Source organism: Pteropus medius, unplaced genomic scaffold (genome assembly GCF_902729225.1).
Source record: "Pteropus medius unplaced genomic scaffold, Ma_sr-lr_union100, whole genome shotgun sequence".
In the NCBI taxonomy this organism is placed as follows: Eukaryota; Metazoa; Chordata; class Mammalia; order Chiroptera; family Pteropodidae; genus Pteropus; species Pteropus medius.
The window spans coordinates 1784462-1802450 of record NW_024349225.1 but is presented as its reverse complement, the minus strand read 5'-3'; the positions used below and the strand labels follow the sequence as shown (position 1 = coordinate 1802450).

Sequence of the window (17989 nt, the reverse complement as noted above, 5' to 3'; positions counted from 1 at the left end):
AATATACATATATAACTATATATTTTCCCAGTTCTCTAATTTCCTCCAGGATAAAAAGCAAAAACTATTTAACTATCTCCTGAGAATCGATAACCTTAATTTTTCTTGTTGGCCCTTTTGTTAGATGTTTAAAAAAAAAAAAGTTTTTACAATAATTAATCTTATTACCAACAGATTTTCATTTCATTTATTCCACCTTTATTGCATCCAAGTCTTTCCCTCTGGGATCATTTTTCTTCTTTTGAAGTAAATCCTTTTTAAATTTATTCTGGAGAGGTCTTGGAGGGTTAATGCTCTTGTAGGTGTGAAAAGGTAAATGTATCATCTTAAATCTTGAGTATTAGAGGGATTTTTTTTTTTTTTTTTTTTGGCTATGGAATCTGGGTTAATACCTATTGTCACTCAACACTTAAAAATATTATCTCTGTTTATATTTATTGTTAGTTAGGAAAATTCGTAATGACTATATTTGTCATGCTTGACTTCTACCACTGGTGATGAAGGACTGGGTAGTTCAGATTCAGACCAGACTCCTGTAAGAAGTTTGCAGACTGGATCTGCTCCGCGTGTCTCGCAAAGCCATGCGTGTTCTTTTCGTGGGATAAAAGAGGCGCAAGGGCACACGTATGTTTGTAAAGTCATACTACACACACATGCGTGCACGCAGTTGCTACGTACCGAGTATCATACCGTACATGCTCTACTGCCCATTGTCTTTTCCACTTAAACTTAGGAATAGGCATCGCACTATGTCAGCACACATAGATTCTACTTTATTTTTTTTTAAAAAAAGAAAAATTTAAGCAAATCAGCTTAAAAGAAAAGCAAAATTTGTACGCCTTCACAACTTGCCGTCTCATTACTCAGAGATAAGCAATTCTATTTTCTGTTTTCTAATCATTTTCATCATAATTCTCATAATTCTGTGTCATGACATAAACTTGATGGTATCAACTGACTCTCCTTTATTAAAAATGAGAAAATTTAATCCCCTTATACTACCTCCTACCTCACATCTATTCCCAGATTTTTATTGGTTATGTGTTTTCATCGTTGTATTGGTTACCTTTAAAATAATGGATATCCGATATTGTCTTCTGTATCTTATCTACGGATTCATTATAAAAAATTAAAACCAATAAATAGGACTTCTGCTTCCAGCTATGGCATATTAGCTTGTAACAGATCAGCGTTCACGCTAAGAATAACTAAAGAGTTGGATCTAAAAAAAGAAATTTGCTAAATGCAATGTGATATCCTAAATTGGATCCGGTAATTTTTTAAAAGGACATTAATAGAAAAACTGGTCCAACCAAAATAAAGTCTGAAAGGTTGTTAATAGTAATATATCAATGTGAGTGCCTCAGTTTAGACAAGTATACCATGGCAATGTAAGACGTTACATTAGGGGAAGCTGGATAAGAGATATATGGGAAGTCTCTATATTATTTTTGCAACTTTACTGTAAATCCAAAGTTATTCCACAATAAAACATTTATTTAAAAAATGTACAGGCTCTGGAAAGCTGCCAAGACAAAACGATTTCTGGGGCCGACATACCAAAAAGAAGTAAGTACTAAGAAAGTCAGCTTTCCCTGCAGTTTTTAGTGTCAAGGCATTTGCCAATTCTTAAATAAAGATAAGAGGCCAAGAAGCAGAGGGTCGGAGAGGCAGGACAGAAAGCGACAGCCTCGAGGCTGACAGACTAAGCAGAATTCCAGGCAACCTCACATGTCTGGAAGAATAAAAATTGGAGGTTAGGGTCCATCAAGATGGAGCAGTCCTGTTATTCCCTAGAAGGACAATCTCTGCAAGGCAACCCAAAAGAGACCAGTCTTTACCAAGACTGAAGCCCAGCTTCAAATAAACTTAATCCTAGTCTGGATTCAGGTTACTGCCTGCCATCTCTGGAAGAAAACATCATCCAGAGCCTCAGATTACCTATACGACTTTATTTCACAGCATTCATAATTCAATCAGAAATTACTTGGTATAATAATGGGCAAGAGCAAATGAACAGAACAGAAAAAAACAATCCATAAAACCAGATCCATCAAGACAATGAGAAGACAAGCCACAGACTGGAAGAAAATATTTGCAAATATACATCTATGAAAGGATTGTTATTCAAAATACATAAAGAACTCTTAAAAACTCAACAATAAGAAAACTAACAATCCAATTTAAAAATGTGCCAAAGATCTTAACAGACACCTCACCAAAGATGATGTGCAGATGGCAAATAAGCATAAGAAAAAAGGTTCTACATCATGTGTCATAAGTGAGATGCATATTAAAACAACAAGTGAGACACATACCTATTAGAATGGCTAAAATCCAAAACACCAACACCAAATGCTAACGAGCATGTGGAGCAACAGGAACTCATTCGCTGCTGGTGGGAAGGCAAAATAGTACAGCCACTTTGAAAAACAGTTTGCCAGTTTCTCACACAACTAAACATACTCTTACCATATGCTCCAACAATCAGACTCCTTAGTATTTACCCAAAGGAGCTGAAGACATGTCCATACAAAAACCTGCACATGGTTGTTTATAGCAGTTTTATTCATAATTGCCAAAACTTGGAAGCAACCAAGATGTCCTTCAATAGGTGACTGGATAAATAAATGATGGTATATCTACACAATGGAATATTATTCAGTGCTAAAAAGAAATGACCTATCAAGACATAGAAGAAACTCAGATGAATATTACTAAGTGAAATAAGCTAATCTGAAAAGGCTACATAATATATAATTCCAACTATATGATATTCTGTAAAAAGCAAAACTATGGAGACAATAAAAAGATCAATGGTTGCCAGGGGCTTGCGGGAAGGGAGGGATGAACAGGTAGGCAGTGAAACCCTTCTGTATGATACTGTAATAGTGAGTACATGTCTTTACACATTTGTCAAAACCCATAGAAGAACACCACCAAGAATGAACCCTCATGTAAACTATGGACTTTGGGTGATAATAGTATGTCAATGTTGGTTCATCTATTGTAATAAATGTACCACTCTGGTGCCAGATGTTGATAGTCGAGGAGTCTGCGGGTGGTGGGGAGAACACAGGTACATGGGAACTCTCTGTATTTTCCACTCGATTTTGCTGTGAACCTCAAACTGCTCTAAAAAATAGTCTATCAAAAAAGAAACAAGCAAAACAGATCCACAGGAAATCCAAATATTGGAGTTTCAGATAACAACTCTGAAATTTTTTTTATTATGTTTAAGAAAGTACAAGAAAAGATTGACAATTTTGAGAGAGTAATTGGAACATTTTTAGGATGCTGGTCGTGTTTTGTTTCGTGATCTAGGTAATAATATTCATCAAGCTATACCCTTCGATTTCTGAATATAGACTATATTTCAACAAAATAATTTATTCTTGAAAAAATAAACCGAACAGTTGACCTTTGAACAGTACAGTGGTGAAGTGCACTGACCTCGCTGCAGTCAAAAATCCATGAATAACTACCAGTTGGCCTTCTGCATACTCAGATTCCAAAAGACAGATCAAAAATACAGTGGACCCTTGAAAATCACAGGTTCGATCTGTGCAGGTCTACCTCTAAACAGATTTTTAATTTTTATTATTATTAGAGAGGCTAAGTAGTTAGTGTGGTAGAACCAATACATAAACCCCAGAGAGCTCAAACTCCTCAGTCCATTCTTAGCCACTGCTCCATGTGGCCCCTCTCAAATAGAATGGCAAATGCCCACATCGTGAGATGCTGGAGTGCCCAGAAGTGCTCCTGCCCAAACACCTGGCGACTGGCCTTCCACAGGGCAGTAGCTGAAGGCTTTGCTTTCTGTTAAAATATAACCACCCTCCATCGGTCCCCAGGTCCTCTCAAGGCTTTAAGTCATCAGTCAGTCACACTGAAGTGTGAATGAGCTCCAGGTCCTTTCACAGGGAGCGTGGTGTAGGCAGCTTGATGAGTACCTAAGGTCTCTGAAGATAAAGGGGGCATGTTGAAAGAAGCAAAAGAGACATTGGTCAATGATCAGGAGCTTCAAACCATCTGAATGGTACCTCACAATTGTATATTTGCTCTCCATCACAGCCCTGGGAGGCAGGGATTACTATCGTTCCATTGATATAAAGAGGAAACTGAGGCCCAGAGATGCTAAGTGACTTTTCTGAGGAGGTTCAACTGATGAACGGCAGGACGGGCCTGCAGTCCAGGCCTCCCAAGCCCGCGCCTTGACTCAGTCCCTGCCGCTGCCTTGCCCCTCGCCAGCCACCGCCGGGTTCCCCTGGTTTGTTCCTGCCCAGAACTGCTCAGATGGAATCGGGCAGGGGCAAATGGCCCTCACATCCCACCTTTCTGTCCATTCGCTGGAAGCTCCTGCTGTGGGCCCAGATTTGTCAAAATAGAGGAAAGAAGAGGAAAGGTCATTGTTCCCAACCATTTGCAAGAATATCTGAGTTAAAAATGGAAGATTTGTCATTTGCATGGTGAAGGGAGGCGGGGGAGAGGAAGCATTGTTAGGTGTTGGTAATGTAAAAACATAAGTATGCTGTTATTTATGTAATTAGTTATTGCTTTCATTATGGGTGCAGTCTTAATGGTTATAGTATTTATGTATAATTACCTTAATATTCACTGAAATTTCCAAGTAGCTCCCTAATTAACTGTCTCAAATATATAATTACATTGCATCTTTACGCAAGACTTGCCTAATTAATGTAGTTACACCACTTCTTTTGTGAATGTGCATTATTAAATGCTCTTTGCATCATTCTTCTGACTTCTTGTAATTCACGCTTTACAAAAATTAAGACCCCGAATTAGAAACCTTCACAAGCAGAATCTAGCAGCAAAGCGGAAGCTCAGAGCCACTCTGGAAAAAAACAAGGACTTGCTAAGCCTCATTATGAGTTTCTCATTATACGACCTTCCTACTTGCAGGTGAGAGGAACCGGAGTAGCAGGGCTCATTAGAACAGGCAGCCTCAGAGTGAAGCCCTCAGGTCCCGACTTTCCTTGTCTAACTCAGACTACTGCCCTCAGGGTTAACCTGCCCTCCACAAGGAAGGCCATCACGTGTCCCAGGGCTTCTGCTTGACCACGGGCCGAGCATTAGTCCTACAACCTCTTCCAGCTAGAAACGTCTGAGGCGACCTCTCTAAGTCTTGATTTCTTAATCTGCAAAATATGTACAGTGAGAACTGCCTATCACCTCAAAACTTTCCGACAAGAATTAAATGAGATGATAGACATGAAAGCGATCTGAAGTACATAATGAATTCATTATATGAGTGCAAGGGATTATTTCTAGAAACACGTTGCCTTGCTACCCTAGTGGGCTCACAGAATTGGTTACTCAGTGCTACAAAGCAAACTACCCCAAACCAGTGGCTTAAAGCAACCACCATGTTATTTAGTTCATAATTGTGTGGGTGGACAACTTGGGCCAGGCTCAGCTGAGTGACCTCTCTGGTCTGAGCCACTCAGTTCTTCTGGTTAGGCTCACTCTCATGTCTGAAGCCACAACTGAGATGGCCAAGACCCTTCTCCATGTGGCCTCTTGTCCTCTACCAGGCTAGCCTTGCCGTGTTCAATGTCGGAAGTATTTCCAGCCCAAGATCAAAATCTACAAGGCTTCTAGACCTGGAACTTCTACCGCATTCTACTGGTCAAAACACCTCACAAGTCCAGCCCGGATTCAAGGGCTGGGAAAACAGACACATATTCCGATGGGAAAAGTTTGTGCCATTATATGCAATTCATCGCAGCAGGCTGACTTCCAATCAGTTCTTTCAAAGAAGAAAATAATTCTTCAATTAACCAACAGCCGAGGGTTTAGTGAGCACCTGCTATGAACTTCACACTGTGGGAGGTCGCCCGGGAGACCCAGAAGTTTTCGACAGATTACCTCCAAGCTACTGAGCAGCAGTTGAAGGGACAAAGCCAACAAACAGAAACAAAGTACATGCAAACCGTGAGGTACTGGCTGTAAGTACAATAAAAATGCTCAGAAAGGAGAGACCAGTGGAATAATGAGAGAAGACATCGTAGAACAAGCGAGATTGGAGCGGTCAAGCCAAAGAGGCAGTCACAGGCCAGGCCGAAGGGTGGCGACAATGGAGTGGATGTGTAGGAGGCATGGAGACAATCGGACAAAGAGAATGAGGTTCATGCTGGAAAGGCCCTGGAGGTTTTTGAACTTGACGTGGGGGTCCATGGGAAGGCAAAGTGGAGTTTGAACAGAGTAGGCCCAAGATCCATGAATAATTTTTATTTAACATTAAGCAGACATTTCCCAAGAACCTAGGGACTCAGCTCTTCCCTCAGTTAACCACACGGTTCACTCCTCCTGATATAGGTCACCTACCCAGGGAGGTCTACCTAACCATCTCAGACACGCGCGCACACATACACATGTATCACTCAAACACGTGCACGGAGCCTCTCCCTTCACTAACCCTTACCATGCTTTATCATCGTCAAAGAAATTGTCACTCACTGCCTTATATTGTATTACATACTTTCGTGTGTCTTTGCTTCTTGTCTATCTGTTCTTTTCCCCCACAGGACTGTAAGCTGCCTGAAGGCAGCGCTTGATCCATTTTGTGTGGAACTGTATCTTCCCCAGCCCTCTGAATATACCTGGCATGTAGCCAACACTCAATAAATACCTGTTGAATGAGTGAATAATTAAAGGGATGTACACTATATCCCAGGAATGAACCAGCTGGGTCCAGTTTTCACCGAGAACAGTAACAAAATCAATAACTGCAGTAGAAGAAATGGCTTGGCATTTCATGATCATCCTCTGAGTGCATTAACATAAAAGGGTAAATTAGCCAACCTCACCAACCTGCATCCCTCTGTACTCACTGCTTCTACCTTCTATGTCCTCCAGAGGCTGGCGGGGCCGGAGTGTGTGTGGCATGTAAATAATGCTGTCTAGAGACCCGACCCAGAGCTGGGTACGTGCGATTATTAACATAACCATACACGGTGGAGTAGTAGAGCATCTTCATCTTTTACAGAGGAGAAAGCTAAGGTTCCGTGAGACAAAGGGACTTACCCAAGGCCACGCAGCTCATTAATGATAAAGGTGAGACTCACACCCAGGTCTTTTGGCTTCAGATCAGAGCTTAGCGAACTATAGCACGTGCTGCTGTAGTACATGTGCTGGCTGAGTGAGAACTCTGTGTTAAGCCAGCAAGAAGGAGGAAGGCAGGACTTGGGTGGGAGTGGGTGTAGGTGTGGGGGCAACGTTTACCCCACTCTATTGTAAGGACATCATTCACATTGTAGTCTATGTAAAGAGACTGGATCAAAACTCCACAGATTGCAGTAGGAATGGTAACCTCTAGAATTATGTAACATGGGAAAAGACAGTGAGTGTATGAAAACTCAACAAGCAGGAGGGTAATAACTAGAAATAGAGATTCTGAGTCAGAAAATGCAGATATAACTCTTGGCTCCATCACTTACTTGCCCTGTGTTCTTGGGCAAGTCATTCAACAACCTGAGCCTCAGTTTCCTCATCTATAAAACAGGAAGAATATCTGCCCTAACTGTTGACAAGGATTTGAGAAGATTAAATGAGATAAGGTATGTCAAAGCACTTTATAAATATATAAAGAGTCAAACGAATGTTAGGTATTGTCATTCCCTCCATATCAAATAATGACCTTGAAAGTCTCTACTCTCCTTAATTGGACAAACCCATCATTAAGAAAAGGTCTTTCTCTTACAACAAATATGTATCACATAGCCTCTCTGTCCCCAACAGTCTCCTAGGCAACAACGAGAGACTTAATGACAAGTACTTGGCACCTGGTGCCGTGCTGGCACCTTAGCCCATACTTATTGACTCATAAACTTGATGTTAGCCTAGTTCTGCCACTGCCTAGCTCTGTGATATTACCAAATCACTTCGCCACTTCGTGCCTTACAATGAGAAGTTTGGGCTAGATTGGTTGTTTTCAAGCTCAAGTTTGAAGAGGTTCTGAAGATACCATATAGAATTTCATTATTAAAAGGGGATTTTAAACTATTTAAAACAAGAGAAAACAGACATGCTCAACTTATCATGTACCAAATACTAGCACATTAGATACCTTCAATGCTTTAACTGGAGTCCTCACTTATTTTAAAATAAGAAAATATTGTAACTTCAGACTTTAAAAGTTATTTTAATAATATATTGCTTTTATATCTTACTTGTTGGAGTCCCATAAAGGATTTCTTTCAGAAAGAGAAAATATACTGATAAAAACAAGTTTGAAAATGACTGAACTGGATAATTTCTGTGGCCCTTTCACATTCTGAAACATCTCTGATTTTGTGGATGAGTATAGGACAGAATCCTTGCCTTCAAAGAGAGTGCCATCTTCTTGAGAAGATAAAGAATAAAACATGATGAAATACAGCACAACTGTGCTAGTTGTCCCCTGACCTCATTTCTAATTTTTTACCACAGTGTTATCTGTATATATGCTTGCCCAAAATAAAACCTGCATTTCCCAGTCTCCCTTGTATCTTTGTGTGGTCATGTGACAAACTTCTGGCCAATAGGAGTGTAGATGGGGTGGAAGTTTTGTGCATGTATATAGACACAAAGTTCTCCGTAAGTGCACCTGAAAAGAAATCTATCTTCCTTCTGCCCTTTTCTTCTTCTTGCTGGCTGGAATACAGTCCTCGTGGTTGAAATTATAGCAACCACTCTGGGCCGTGAATTAGAAGTTACATGTAGAAGATGGCAGAGCAATAAAATAGAAGGAACTTGGCCCCTGACGCTGGTGGACCACCTACCTGGACCTTCACATGAATGAGAAATAAACATCCGTCTGATTTAAACCACTGTTATTTAGGGATTTCTGCCACTTACAGCCAAAACTAATCCTAACTAATATAACAACCTATCATTATGTACTTAACTTCCCCTAAGAAGCAACAAGCTCTCTGCGATCCTATCCTCTTGAGGCCATGAAATGCGATCCTTATTTGTGCTTTTTATAGAGGCCATCTTAGTTCATACGAGTAAAAAGTGACCGTCAGAGCTGGTTCTTCACCTGTACACTTCTTTGAGTTTCAGCTCCCGCATGTGCAAAATTGGGATAATAATTCCCACCTAACGTTGTTTGAGAGAGAGTTCGGATGGGAAGGTCACTTGATCCAAGCCTTAACTTCTCAAAGGGTTTCGAATGTAGCCTTTTCATATTATCTCCAAATGAAGTATTCTCCCTGTCACAGCAATACCTAATAGGATCAGGCAAAAGACAGCCATCAACAACTTTAGATGTGCATCTTGTTACCATCTGTGTGCACAGGTAAATCATATAAATATCTGATGACCAGGAGCAAATTCATTGTAAAGCTCATGAGCACAAGCTTCAGAGCCCCTCCCTCATACAGACTACTTCAAAGACTCCGGGAGAGGCCCTTGCAATGTGTTCACATGATTACGTCTTTTATAAAATTTGCAGAAGTAGATCTATTATCCAAATTCAGTCAAGACTTCCCTCTTCTCACTCTGACTTGCTTTCCAACTTCCACTCAGGTGCTGGAGAAACAGCTGCAGGATTAACTTAGCTGGGGATTCAGCTAGGTTTGGAAAGCTGAGTTGGCGATACATTTAGTTTCAGGTTTGTGGGGTATATTTGTGTGGTTTGCAATACCTTGTACACCAACCGCTAGTGGTCCTAGCGAAGGAATTGCTGCCGGGAATACGCCTAATGTCATCGATTCATAGAGTATTTAAGATAGTATGTGAGAAAAACCTAATAGAGATGTTCCCAAATTTGACAAAATTTGGAACCACTGTGTGACCTCAGGCAATCTAATCAACCTCTCTCTGCCTTCAGTTTCCTCATCCATCAAATGAAAATTACAGAGTCCACTTTCATGGGGTTGTTGTAAAGATTAAAGGAGGTAATTCATATGAAGCACATCGAACAGGGGCCTGATGTCAGTAAAATGTTCCTGCTATTATTATTATCATCCCGACTTTGGAAGAGTTTTCTGTCTGCTTCCCTTTTGGAGCCCAAGAGGTATCAATCTTGTCCTCGAAGTTCTCTAGTGAGTCACCATAAAAAAGGCAGTCTGTCTTGTTGCCAGAATGATCTGCAACACGGAGTATCACAGGGATGTAAGAAAAGAGCTCACGAACATTTCTACAGCTGTGCCTTTCATGAAGCTGCAGAAAATCAAGCAACCAAAATAAACATACACCCCAAAATCTCACACTGAGCACCTCACAAGGCATTTCAACACGGCCGGATAAATCACTGGAGTTGATTATCCTGCAGGTCAACCTAAGTCTCTTGTGTGTGTGAGATGACGGACATGGATGTTTTCACTAAACAAGACCGTCGCCATATTGGCGAGTAAGTCTTATCCCCTCAACACAGGTGACGCTTCAGGCTTTTCCCTTAATTTGTGACATTCACGCCGCCAATTCAGCTTTTCACTTTTAGAAGATAGATCCCCATGTAATGAAAGAAATACCAGGAATTATGGTCACAAATATGACAAGAAATTTGCAGGATCAGTCGGCAGGCTCCTCTTCCAAGTCCTCTTGTAGAGACTTGAGGATCTACATCCACTCACAGAGAAACGCTAGAAGAAACGCTATTTCTCTTTAAATATGTAACTATCCACTCACAGAGAAACACTGGAAGAGCTATTTCTCTTTAAATACGTAACTATCAGCCAGCAAGTCACCTATGATTGTGAAATGGAAAGAAAGAAATGGACTTGAGAAATAGTGCGGTGGGTAGAATTAATAGGACTTCTCCATTGACTGGAGGTGGGGCAAGGGGTTCAAGAACAGGTGGAGGCCCGGTTAGAACAGCCTGCTCTCTCAGCTGTGCCACTTGGCCTCTTGGAGCCCCGACTTTCTTTCTAACCAAACAAAATGATAATGCCTCCTCTACCCAATCTATGGAATGGTGGGAAAATCCACCGAAGGGTTTGTGTCTTTCTGTCAATGTTTTTATACGTCAATCATTATGTTGGATCCGTCCCATGGTGGGCGTGAAAGAACATGTATGAGGAGCGAGGTGTCCTACCCCCGCATCCGAGGCCAGCCTCCTGGATCAGAGTGTGGTCTGCAGCGAGGGCAGAGAGAAGACACCCCCTACACACCGAAAGGAATTCATGGCCCAGCAGTGCCACCACCGCAGCTACCCACAGAGGAGCCGACTAAACGGTGTCTGAGGAAACAGTTTACCTACTGGCGGGATCTGGCCCACACAGAATCACTAATGAGGCTCTTCCTATAGGCCTTTCTCAGGCCGAATTCCCAGGCACTGCTGGCCGTCCCGGTGCCAGAGATCTATCAGAGTCCCCATCGGAGCAGCATATGTCTTCTGTGGCATTTCTTTTGCACATACAGACAAGCATGGCCTCCACTGCCATTTGACTGGATTGCTATATCAGTGGATTTTCTCCAATAGGACAGCTAGTGGAGAAAAGGTATTTAAATGGTCTGTGAATTGTGACACCTAAAAATATATCTCCAGGGAGGGTCCGGTGCTTAATAAATTTAACTCAGCCAATGTTTAGTGAGAGCTAACTATGTGTGGGTTGCCAGGATGCGCTTCAAGGAGGCGTCACAATATAAAAGAATTGTGGATGTTTTAATTGAATTTACTATATTTCACTTGGTTGGCTGTGTCATTACAATGACACAGCCAACCAAGTGAAAATTGTCATTACAATCCATGCATTTGAAACCTTGGGACAGTCCATTACGCAACCCAGGACACATGTATGGAAATTTTCTTCCAATATAGGATTTTTCCATTGTTTTTTTGTTTTGTTTTGTTTTGTTTTGTTTTTTTAGATCTTGTGATGCCCAGATAGCTACCAAAATAACCAGTGGCTACAACATCTGGGAGACCAAACGGACACAGGAAAAATACAGCAGAAGGGGAAGACCCATGAAAACAGGAAGCATGGAGAGCAGAGTAAAAAGATGTGAAAACAAAGGCAGCCTGGGCGGGCAGCGAGGGAGGAGGCCAGGAGAGAGGCCGCGAGTTATCTGCCGGCACAAGTTCCTCAGGAGTCTTCAGAGAATTGCCGGTGACGTAGTGCCACGGACACACACAAGGACCACGGCCTTTCACCTCTGTTTTACACAAAAGTCAGGGCCTCCTTCAAAACCAAATAATAGCAACACCATCCACTTCCCTACCCAGGCAGCTAACCCTGCCTCTCTAGGCCTACCAACCCCCAGATAGGAACAGACGTGGGGTGACGGCAGTGCTGTGGGGCCCTGGGTGCAGAGGCCTTGTGCCGACTTTGCCCACCCTCGTCACAGAGGCCCCTGTGGGCCCTCATTCTTCTCCTTCGTTCTCATATCCCCGCACCCCTCTGGGCCAGGCCCATAAGACATAGTTGCTCAATTACTCATTGACCAAAGTGAACTGAAAATGGCTTTGACCCCATCACCCAATACCTGTACCACTTCCCTTTTATTTCCTGGTCCAAGTTTTTTCAGTTCCAAGTACAGCAAAGCACCCACCCACAGGTGAGAGGGGCAGCACCCAGGGGACCCTCCTACGTAGAGTGGGCGCCCAGTGTTATTGATTAACTCATGGACAAGTAGAACTTTAAGAGGTGGATGGGGTCCTAGAGTTCATCTAGTCCAACCTTCTTCCTAGACATGACTCCTCCATACGTCATAAAACGGGAGCTTTAGTTCATGAGTCTCCTATGCCAGGGCATCAGCGCTCAGAGAGGGACACTTGTTTGCCTCCTACCCTGGATAAAGCAATGGCTAAATGCTCGCTTCTCCCCTTTTTCTTCAAATGACAAATAAAACCACAACCACCACCTACGGCCATGCTACCCTGCACAAGCCCGATCCCGTCTGATCTTGGAAGCTAAGCAGGGTCGGGCCTGGTTAGCACTTGGATGAGAGACCACCTAGGAAGACCAGGTGCTGTGGGCATAAAAATTTCAAAAAATAAGGGATTGTAAGCTGACAAGGACCTTGCAATCTGTGAGGTCAACCAAGGGTTGCCTCGCCTAAAAGAAATAAAATAAAATAAAACCAGAACTGCCACCTCGTCTCCGTTCCTGCCTCCATGTGCCAAGATAAAATGATTCAGCTTTTCCAGTAGATTTCCTGCCTTGTGACTCGCTCAACAGAAATCCAATATCCTCATACTTTAGTGTGAAAAGTTCTCCTCCCGGGAGAATATGAAGACACTCAAACCCGAGAGCCGGACGTGTAAACCATGGAGTCCTCGCTGGTCACCTTCTCAAGAGGAGGAGGAGTGAGAAGCAGACAGCACCCCAATGCCATGATATTGTGGAAATTTCCTTCCCCAGCCTCCAGACTGGTCACCACCCTGCGTGCGTGAAATGAGAAGGGGTCAGGGTGGTTCTCTGTCCTCTCGGTGGTCACTACACTGGGTCTCAGCGCCCTCGATTTCCCTGCCTGGGGCCGAGAAGGGTGGGGCCGCCGGGCTCGGCCACAGGCCACAGACATCCAGCCACCTACCACACTGCACTGAAAGTTAATTGTTCATAGGTCTCTCTTCTCTACTGGACTATGAAAGGGATGTGATTTAAATATCTGATTCCCCAGTGTCTGGCAAAAAAAAAAAAAATTTTAACAAATAATTTTACATATTTGTGCTAAAGAAATACTAACCTGACACATGAACAGAGAGCCCAGTTGGTTGTCGCGTTTCCAGGCAGAGGGTCAGTGAACCAACTTGGTTGTTAGGGAAAATGAGGCATTGTGAGACTAAAATCCCAAATCCAGAGCAGACAGGGATGGGAGGGGAGTGGGGTTGGGCTTCCCCTATATCCCATGGGAATCTTTTTCTTGGGTCTGTTTAAAGTGATGGCTAAAGGAGCTGGGAGGACACAATACCCAGTGTGACCGGGTTTCCATCTCGCCGGTGCCCCCACGGGAGGCCCTCAGACAGGCTGGTGGAAGGTCTGTGGCGGGCGCTTTTCCGCACAAAGAGACCTCCCTCTTGAACCCTTCTCACTTCAGGTTTCTTTGAGAGGGTGCCAAGGTTTCACTTGCTGGCACGGGATCGGCTCCTTCCCTCAGACACGGTGTGTGAAAGGCGAGGCAGGAGGAGGCAGGAGGAGCTTTTGTCGCCTGCGTGACTGGGAGGGGCCGGGGGTCCGACGGTGAGACCCCAGCGGAGGAAGGACCTCAGACAGCTGTCTGCCAAGGCACAGAAGAATGTCTTTCTTACTTTATGAGAAAGAAAACAAACAAACAAACAAAAAGATCTAAGGCAAAGGGAAAGAAAGGTAACCATGGAGCTTTTTCTAAGGAGCCTAATACAGCTATCTCCGCTGGCTGGAGAGTGGGGAAGTTCAGCTTTGTTCTGATGAAGGGACAGGAGGCTTATGTGGACCCGGGAAAAAAAAATAAAAACCATCCACTGAATAATCAGATGCCTCTGGACTGGCTACAGAAGGCTCTATCTGGTGGTGTCCATTCTGCCCGCTGGCTTCCTGCAGAGATGAGAGCCGCCCCCAAGATGACTGCCATTCTCCAAAAGTCGAGTTCTTGGCACGGAGCTGGGGCCCTTGCGATAAGGGATTAGATGGTCTGGGGCCTGCTCTGGCCATCTCCCTGCCAACTCCGCATGGAATTAAAACGCCCAGAGCCCAGCTACTCTCTCGGGACCTGCCTCCCACTCCCAATAAATCCGTGACCCCATGGGTCCCCTGAAGTTGGAAATGAGATCAAGGCCGTTGGGAGCTGCCTCCCTGAGCTTCCTGGGAGAAAGGCATCATTCCAACTGTAAGATGGAGAAAGAAAACAAGGCCCAAGATGAATTTAATTTCCACTTTTATCAGTCATGGGAAGTTCCCCCCAAAAAGAACTTGTTTTGTTTTCATTTTGTGTCAAATGGCCCAAGTGACCTATAAACCAGTAGAAAAGGACTTCTCCTTCACCTCCCCACAAAAAGTTACAGCCAACACCCAGCCCCGGTCAGGGCCCTGGGACTGAGAGACGGAACTCTTAGCACCTGGGACCTTGGTCTATGCAACAGGAATTTTTAAAGGACATGATTAAACCGGAGGCGGAAATGCCTTTCCCCGTGACTCTCTTGGCTTATTCAGCTCCTGGGAAAAAGCAGTTAGCCCACGTCCGCTCATTTAATAGAGATCAACCTGGCACTTCGCTCAGTATTTCAGCCTTTGTGGGGTCCGTTCTCGCAGTGTCTCTAATTCACAGGGTCTCTAAGGTTTGCAACGTCAAGCCTCGAGGGGCCTTCTAAGCCTCCCTTGTCTAGAATGTCTTTCGTCATCTGCCCTTCTCTTCCTCCTCACCTCTCCTCGCCTGACCCAGACCTCCGAGCGGTTCCCACTCACACCCCACGTCTGCACAGAACCGTAAAGATGGCTGACTCCCGGCCCACACCAAGTGGACACAACATAGACGATGGATTCAGGAAAAGAAATGGCTTTCTTTTCCAAGAAGTCACTCCCTCACTCAGCCATCAAATGAGCCGCAGACTTAAAATGGGGAGTTGGGCAAAATGACTTCGTAAAGAAAGATCAATGGTCCACATTTTCATCTCCAGAAAATTTTTCTTACAATATCACAGCTCAGGAAAACAACTTGAGCGACCTCTTGGAGTTGACAGTTAACGTGATCTGACCTCTAGGCAACATTCGTTTTCAGAAATCATTTGTTTAAACGACAAATATGTATTGCATGCCTTCTGAAGGCCAGAGCCGGCTGTAGACGCTGGGGATACGGGAACGAAACAGAGAGACGATATTTCTACCCTCACAAAACCTACCTTCTGATAGACACAATGAATAACACGCATGTTACTAAAATTAAATGAATAAGTAAATAATGCTTATACAAAGAAATTGCATATAGTAGTAAAAACTATAAAGGAAACAAAAACATGGTAACGAGATAGAGCTGAGGGTGGAAGGGAGACCACTAATTGACCGTTGGAGGGCCGAGCTGGCCGCTCTGAGGACACGGAATTGGTGCTGAGACCTGTGTGATGAAATGACCCAGGCCTGGCGAGATTTGCGGGGGAAGGGATCGTCAAGCAAGAGCACAGGGAGGCTGGGGAGAGAAGTGTCGGAACGAACCTGGGTGAATCTGCTTAGCCGATTACTTTCTCAAAGGTGCCGACTTCGTGGATCTTTTTTCCCCCCAAATAAAAACCAATCATAATGATTTCTTTCACAGTTTCTTCTGTGCCAGGCCTCTTGTCTTACATCAACTCCTTCCCTTAACACCCCCATGTACACGTACACGTACACACACAGACACACACAGGCACACACACACACACACAAACTACTAGTAGCACAGGGACTTCAGAGAGAAAATAAAGCTCCTTCTTCGAGACCTTAGACCACCAGCAAGACAGGCACATGACCGAAACCCTGAGTGGGATGCCTGAGACAGAGGCCCCATGGCTGGAGGCGCACGCCAGTGTCAGAGAAGAGGGAGGATGCGCTCGTGGACTGTCCCACGCAGTTTTGTCCCTTCCTCCTTGGTTCTAGACGAACAGCGCTCATTCATAGCGTGCCCCCGCCCCCCGCCTTTTTTTTTAAGAGATTAAGAGTGAGTTAGTCTGAGGCAAGAAAGGTGTCCCAGTAGCTGGAAAATGGAGTGACTTCCTTCTTCCTTTCTTTGCCTCATTTATGAGCAATTCCTCCCTCCTCCTCGGTTCAAGTTCAAGCTCAGGCTCACTTCCCTGCACCACCGGCTGTGCGGTCCTCCCATTTCCTGCACTTTTGTGCGAAGGGGCGTTCAGGGGACGGACACCAATGGTTTGATGCAGCTTGATCACCTCCTTGGGAAAAATGAATAAATAAATAAAAGAAGAAAGGTGAAAAATAAAAGTTGGGAGAGGCCGGACTAAATGGATCTGATCTGAATGCATATCTGTGTTACAACTAATACAACCAGCATCAGGGAGGGACCAAGATCAAATAAATGGTGAAACCTGACAAAGAGAAGAATAGATGGTATGTGGAGCCATCTGTTTTGGAGGACACCCAAATCCGTCTGAATCTGTGAGGCCAAACTACCAGCTATTCTAAGACGCCCATTCCAAGAGTGGCCTAATGCGCATCTACACAATCACTTTCTCTCACCATCACTTTGGCTGCAACTTTTTTGTGCAATTAAGTAATTTATTCCTTTCTTCAGCCTCCTGATTCTAATGAATCTGAGCCACAAACAAGCCTCAGTTGCTCCTATTCAAGGAGTCTGATTGCATCTGGCAGTGATTGCTGGAAATCCTGAAGAGGAAACAGGGAAGGGAAGCATGTTGTTCGGGGGGGTAATAGGTGAAGACCTGCCTCTCTTGACCTATAATACATTAGTGTCAGTGAACATTTGGCAGCCTTCAGATGATTAGCAATGAAGATGAATCAAGCAAAAAAGAGGTAGAAATCTGCCTCATCTGAATCACCAGAACTGCATACATTTGCATGCTGATTAGCTGTTCTTTTGTCTGTGTTCCTAATTATTATGACACATTATGTCTTCATCATGCAAGATTCTGATCTGTCTTGTTCAAAATGCATGTAGAAAAAAGTGCTGTTTATTGATTCAACATGTAACTTTTATTTTTATGTTTGCTTTAATTAAATACATATTTGATTGCCTTTGACTGCTGTCCTTTTTTTTTTTTTTTTTTTTTTTGCTCTTATTTATTTCATCTTGTTGACAAACACACAGGTAACCTTCCTTTATCGTTCTCAGATCCTTTGGTGCTAACAGTCTCTTCCCCTTCTCCGCCTCCCCCTCTCCCCTTCTCAGGTGCTCCCTTTCATTTTCTTAAAGAGGCAAAACAAAAGAGGGAAGAAAACAAAACTGCGTCCCCGGTACCACAGCTGAGGGGAGGAGGGGCGCACGGGCAATGCCCGGGCGGGGGAGGGGGAACGGCTCCCGCCTTAATACGAGCAAACGAACGTGTGCGACTCTGGACAAGGGCTTTCCAGAGGACGGTGGGCAGCCGAAGGGGGTGACAAATAACATGATCTTGCCA

The 17989-nt window shown here is 43.8% G+C and overlaps 1 protein-coding gene and 1 pseudogene across 3 annotated transcripts in view; one reads left to right on the top strand and one right to left on the bottom strand.

Annotated features, from left to right (window-relative positions):
- Positions 1 to 17989, bottom strand: part of RPS6KC1 (ribosomal protein S6 kinase C1) — a 221827-nt gene that overhangs the window by 32064 nt on the left and 171774 nt on the right. Inside the window, exon 15 of one of the 3 annotated variants that reach the window (XM_039881169.1) lies at positions 3675 to 3962. The exons of 1 other annotated variant lie outside the window; for it this stretch is intronic. In XM_039881169.1, coding sequence (XP_039737103.1) covers positions 3954 to 3962 — 9 coding nt within the window. In that variant the 3' untranslated portion in view covers positions 3675 to 3953. Of the gene's footprint in view, positions 1 to 3674; positions 3963 to 8148; positions 10095 to 17989 lie in introns of those variants that run through there. One more of the 3 variants, XM_039881167.1, reaches the window with a different exon arrangement.
- On the top strand, positions 12809 to 12927 carry LOC120617770 (uncharacterized; annotated as a pseudogene).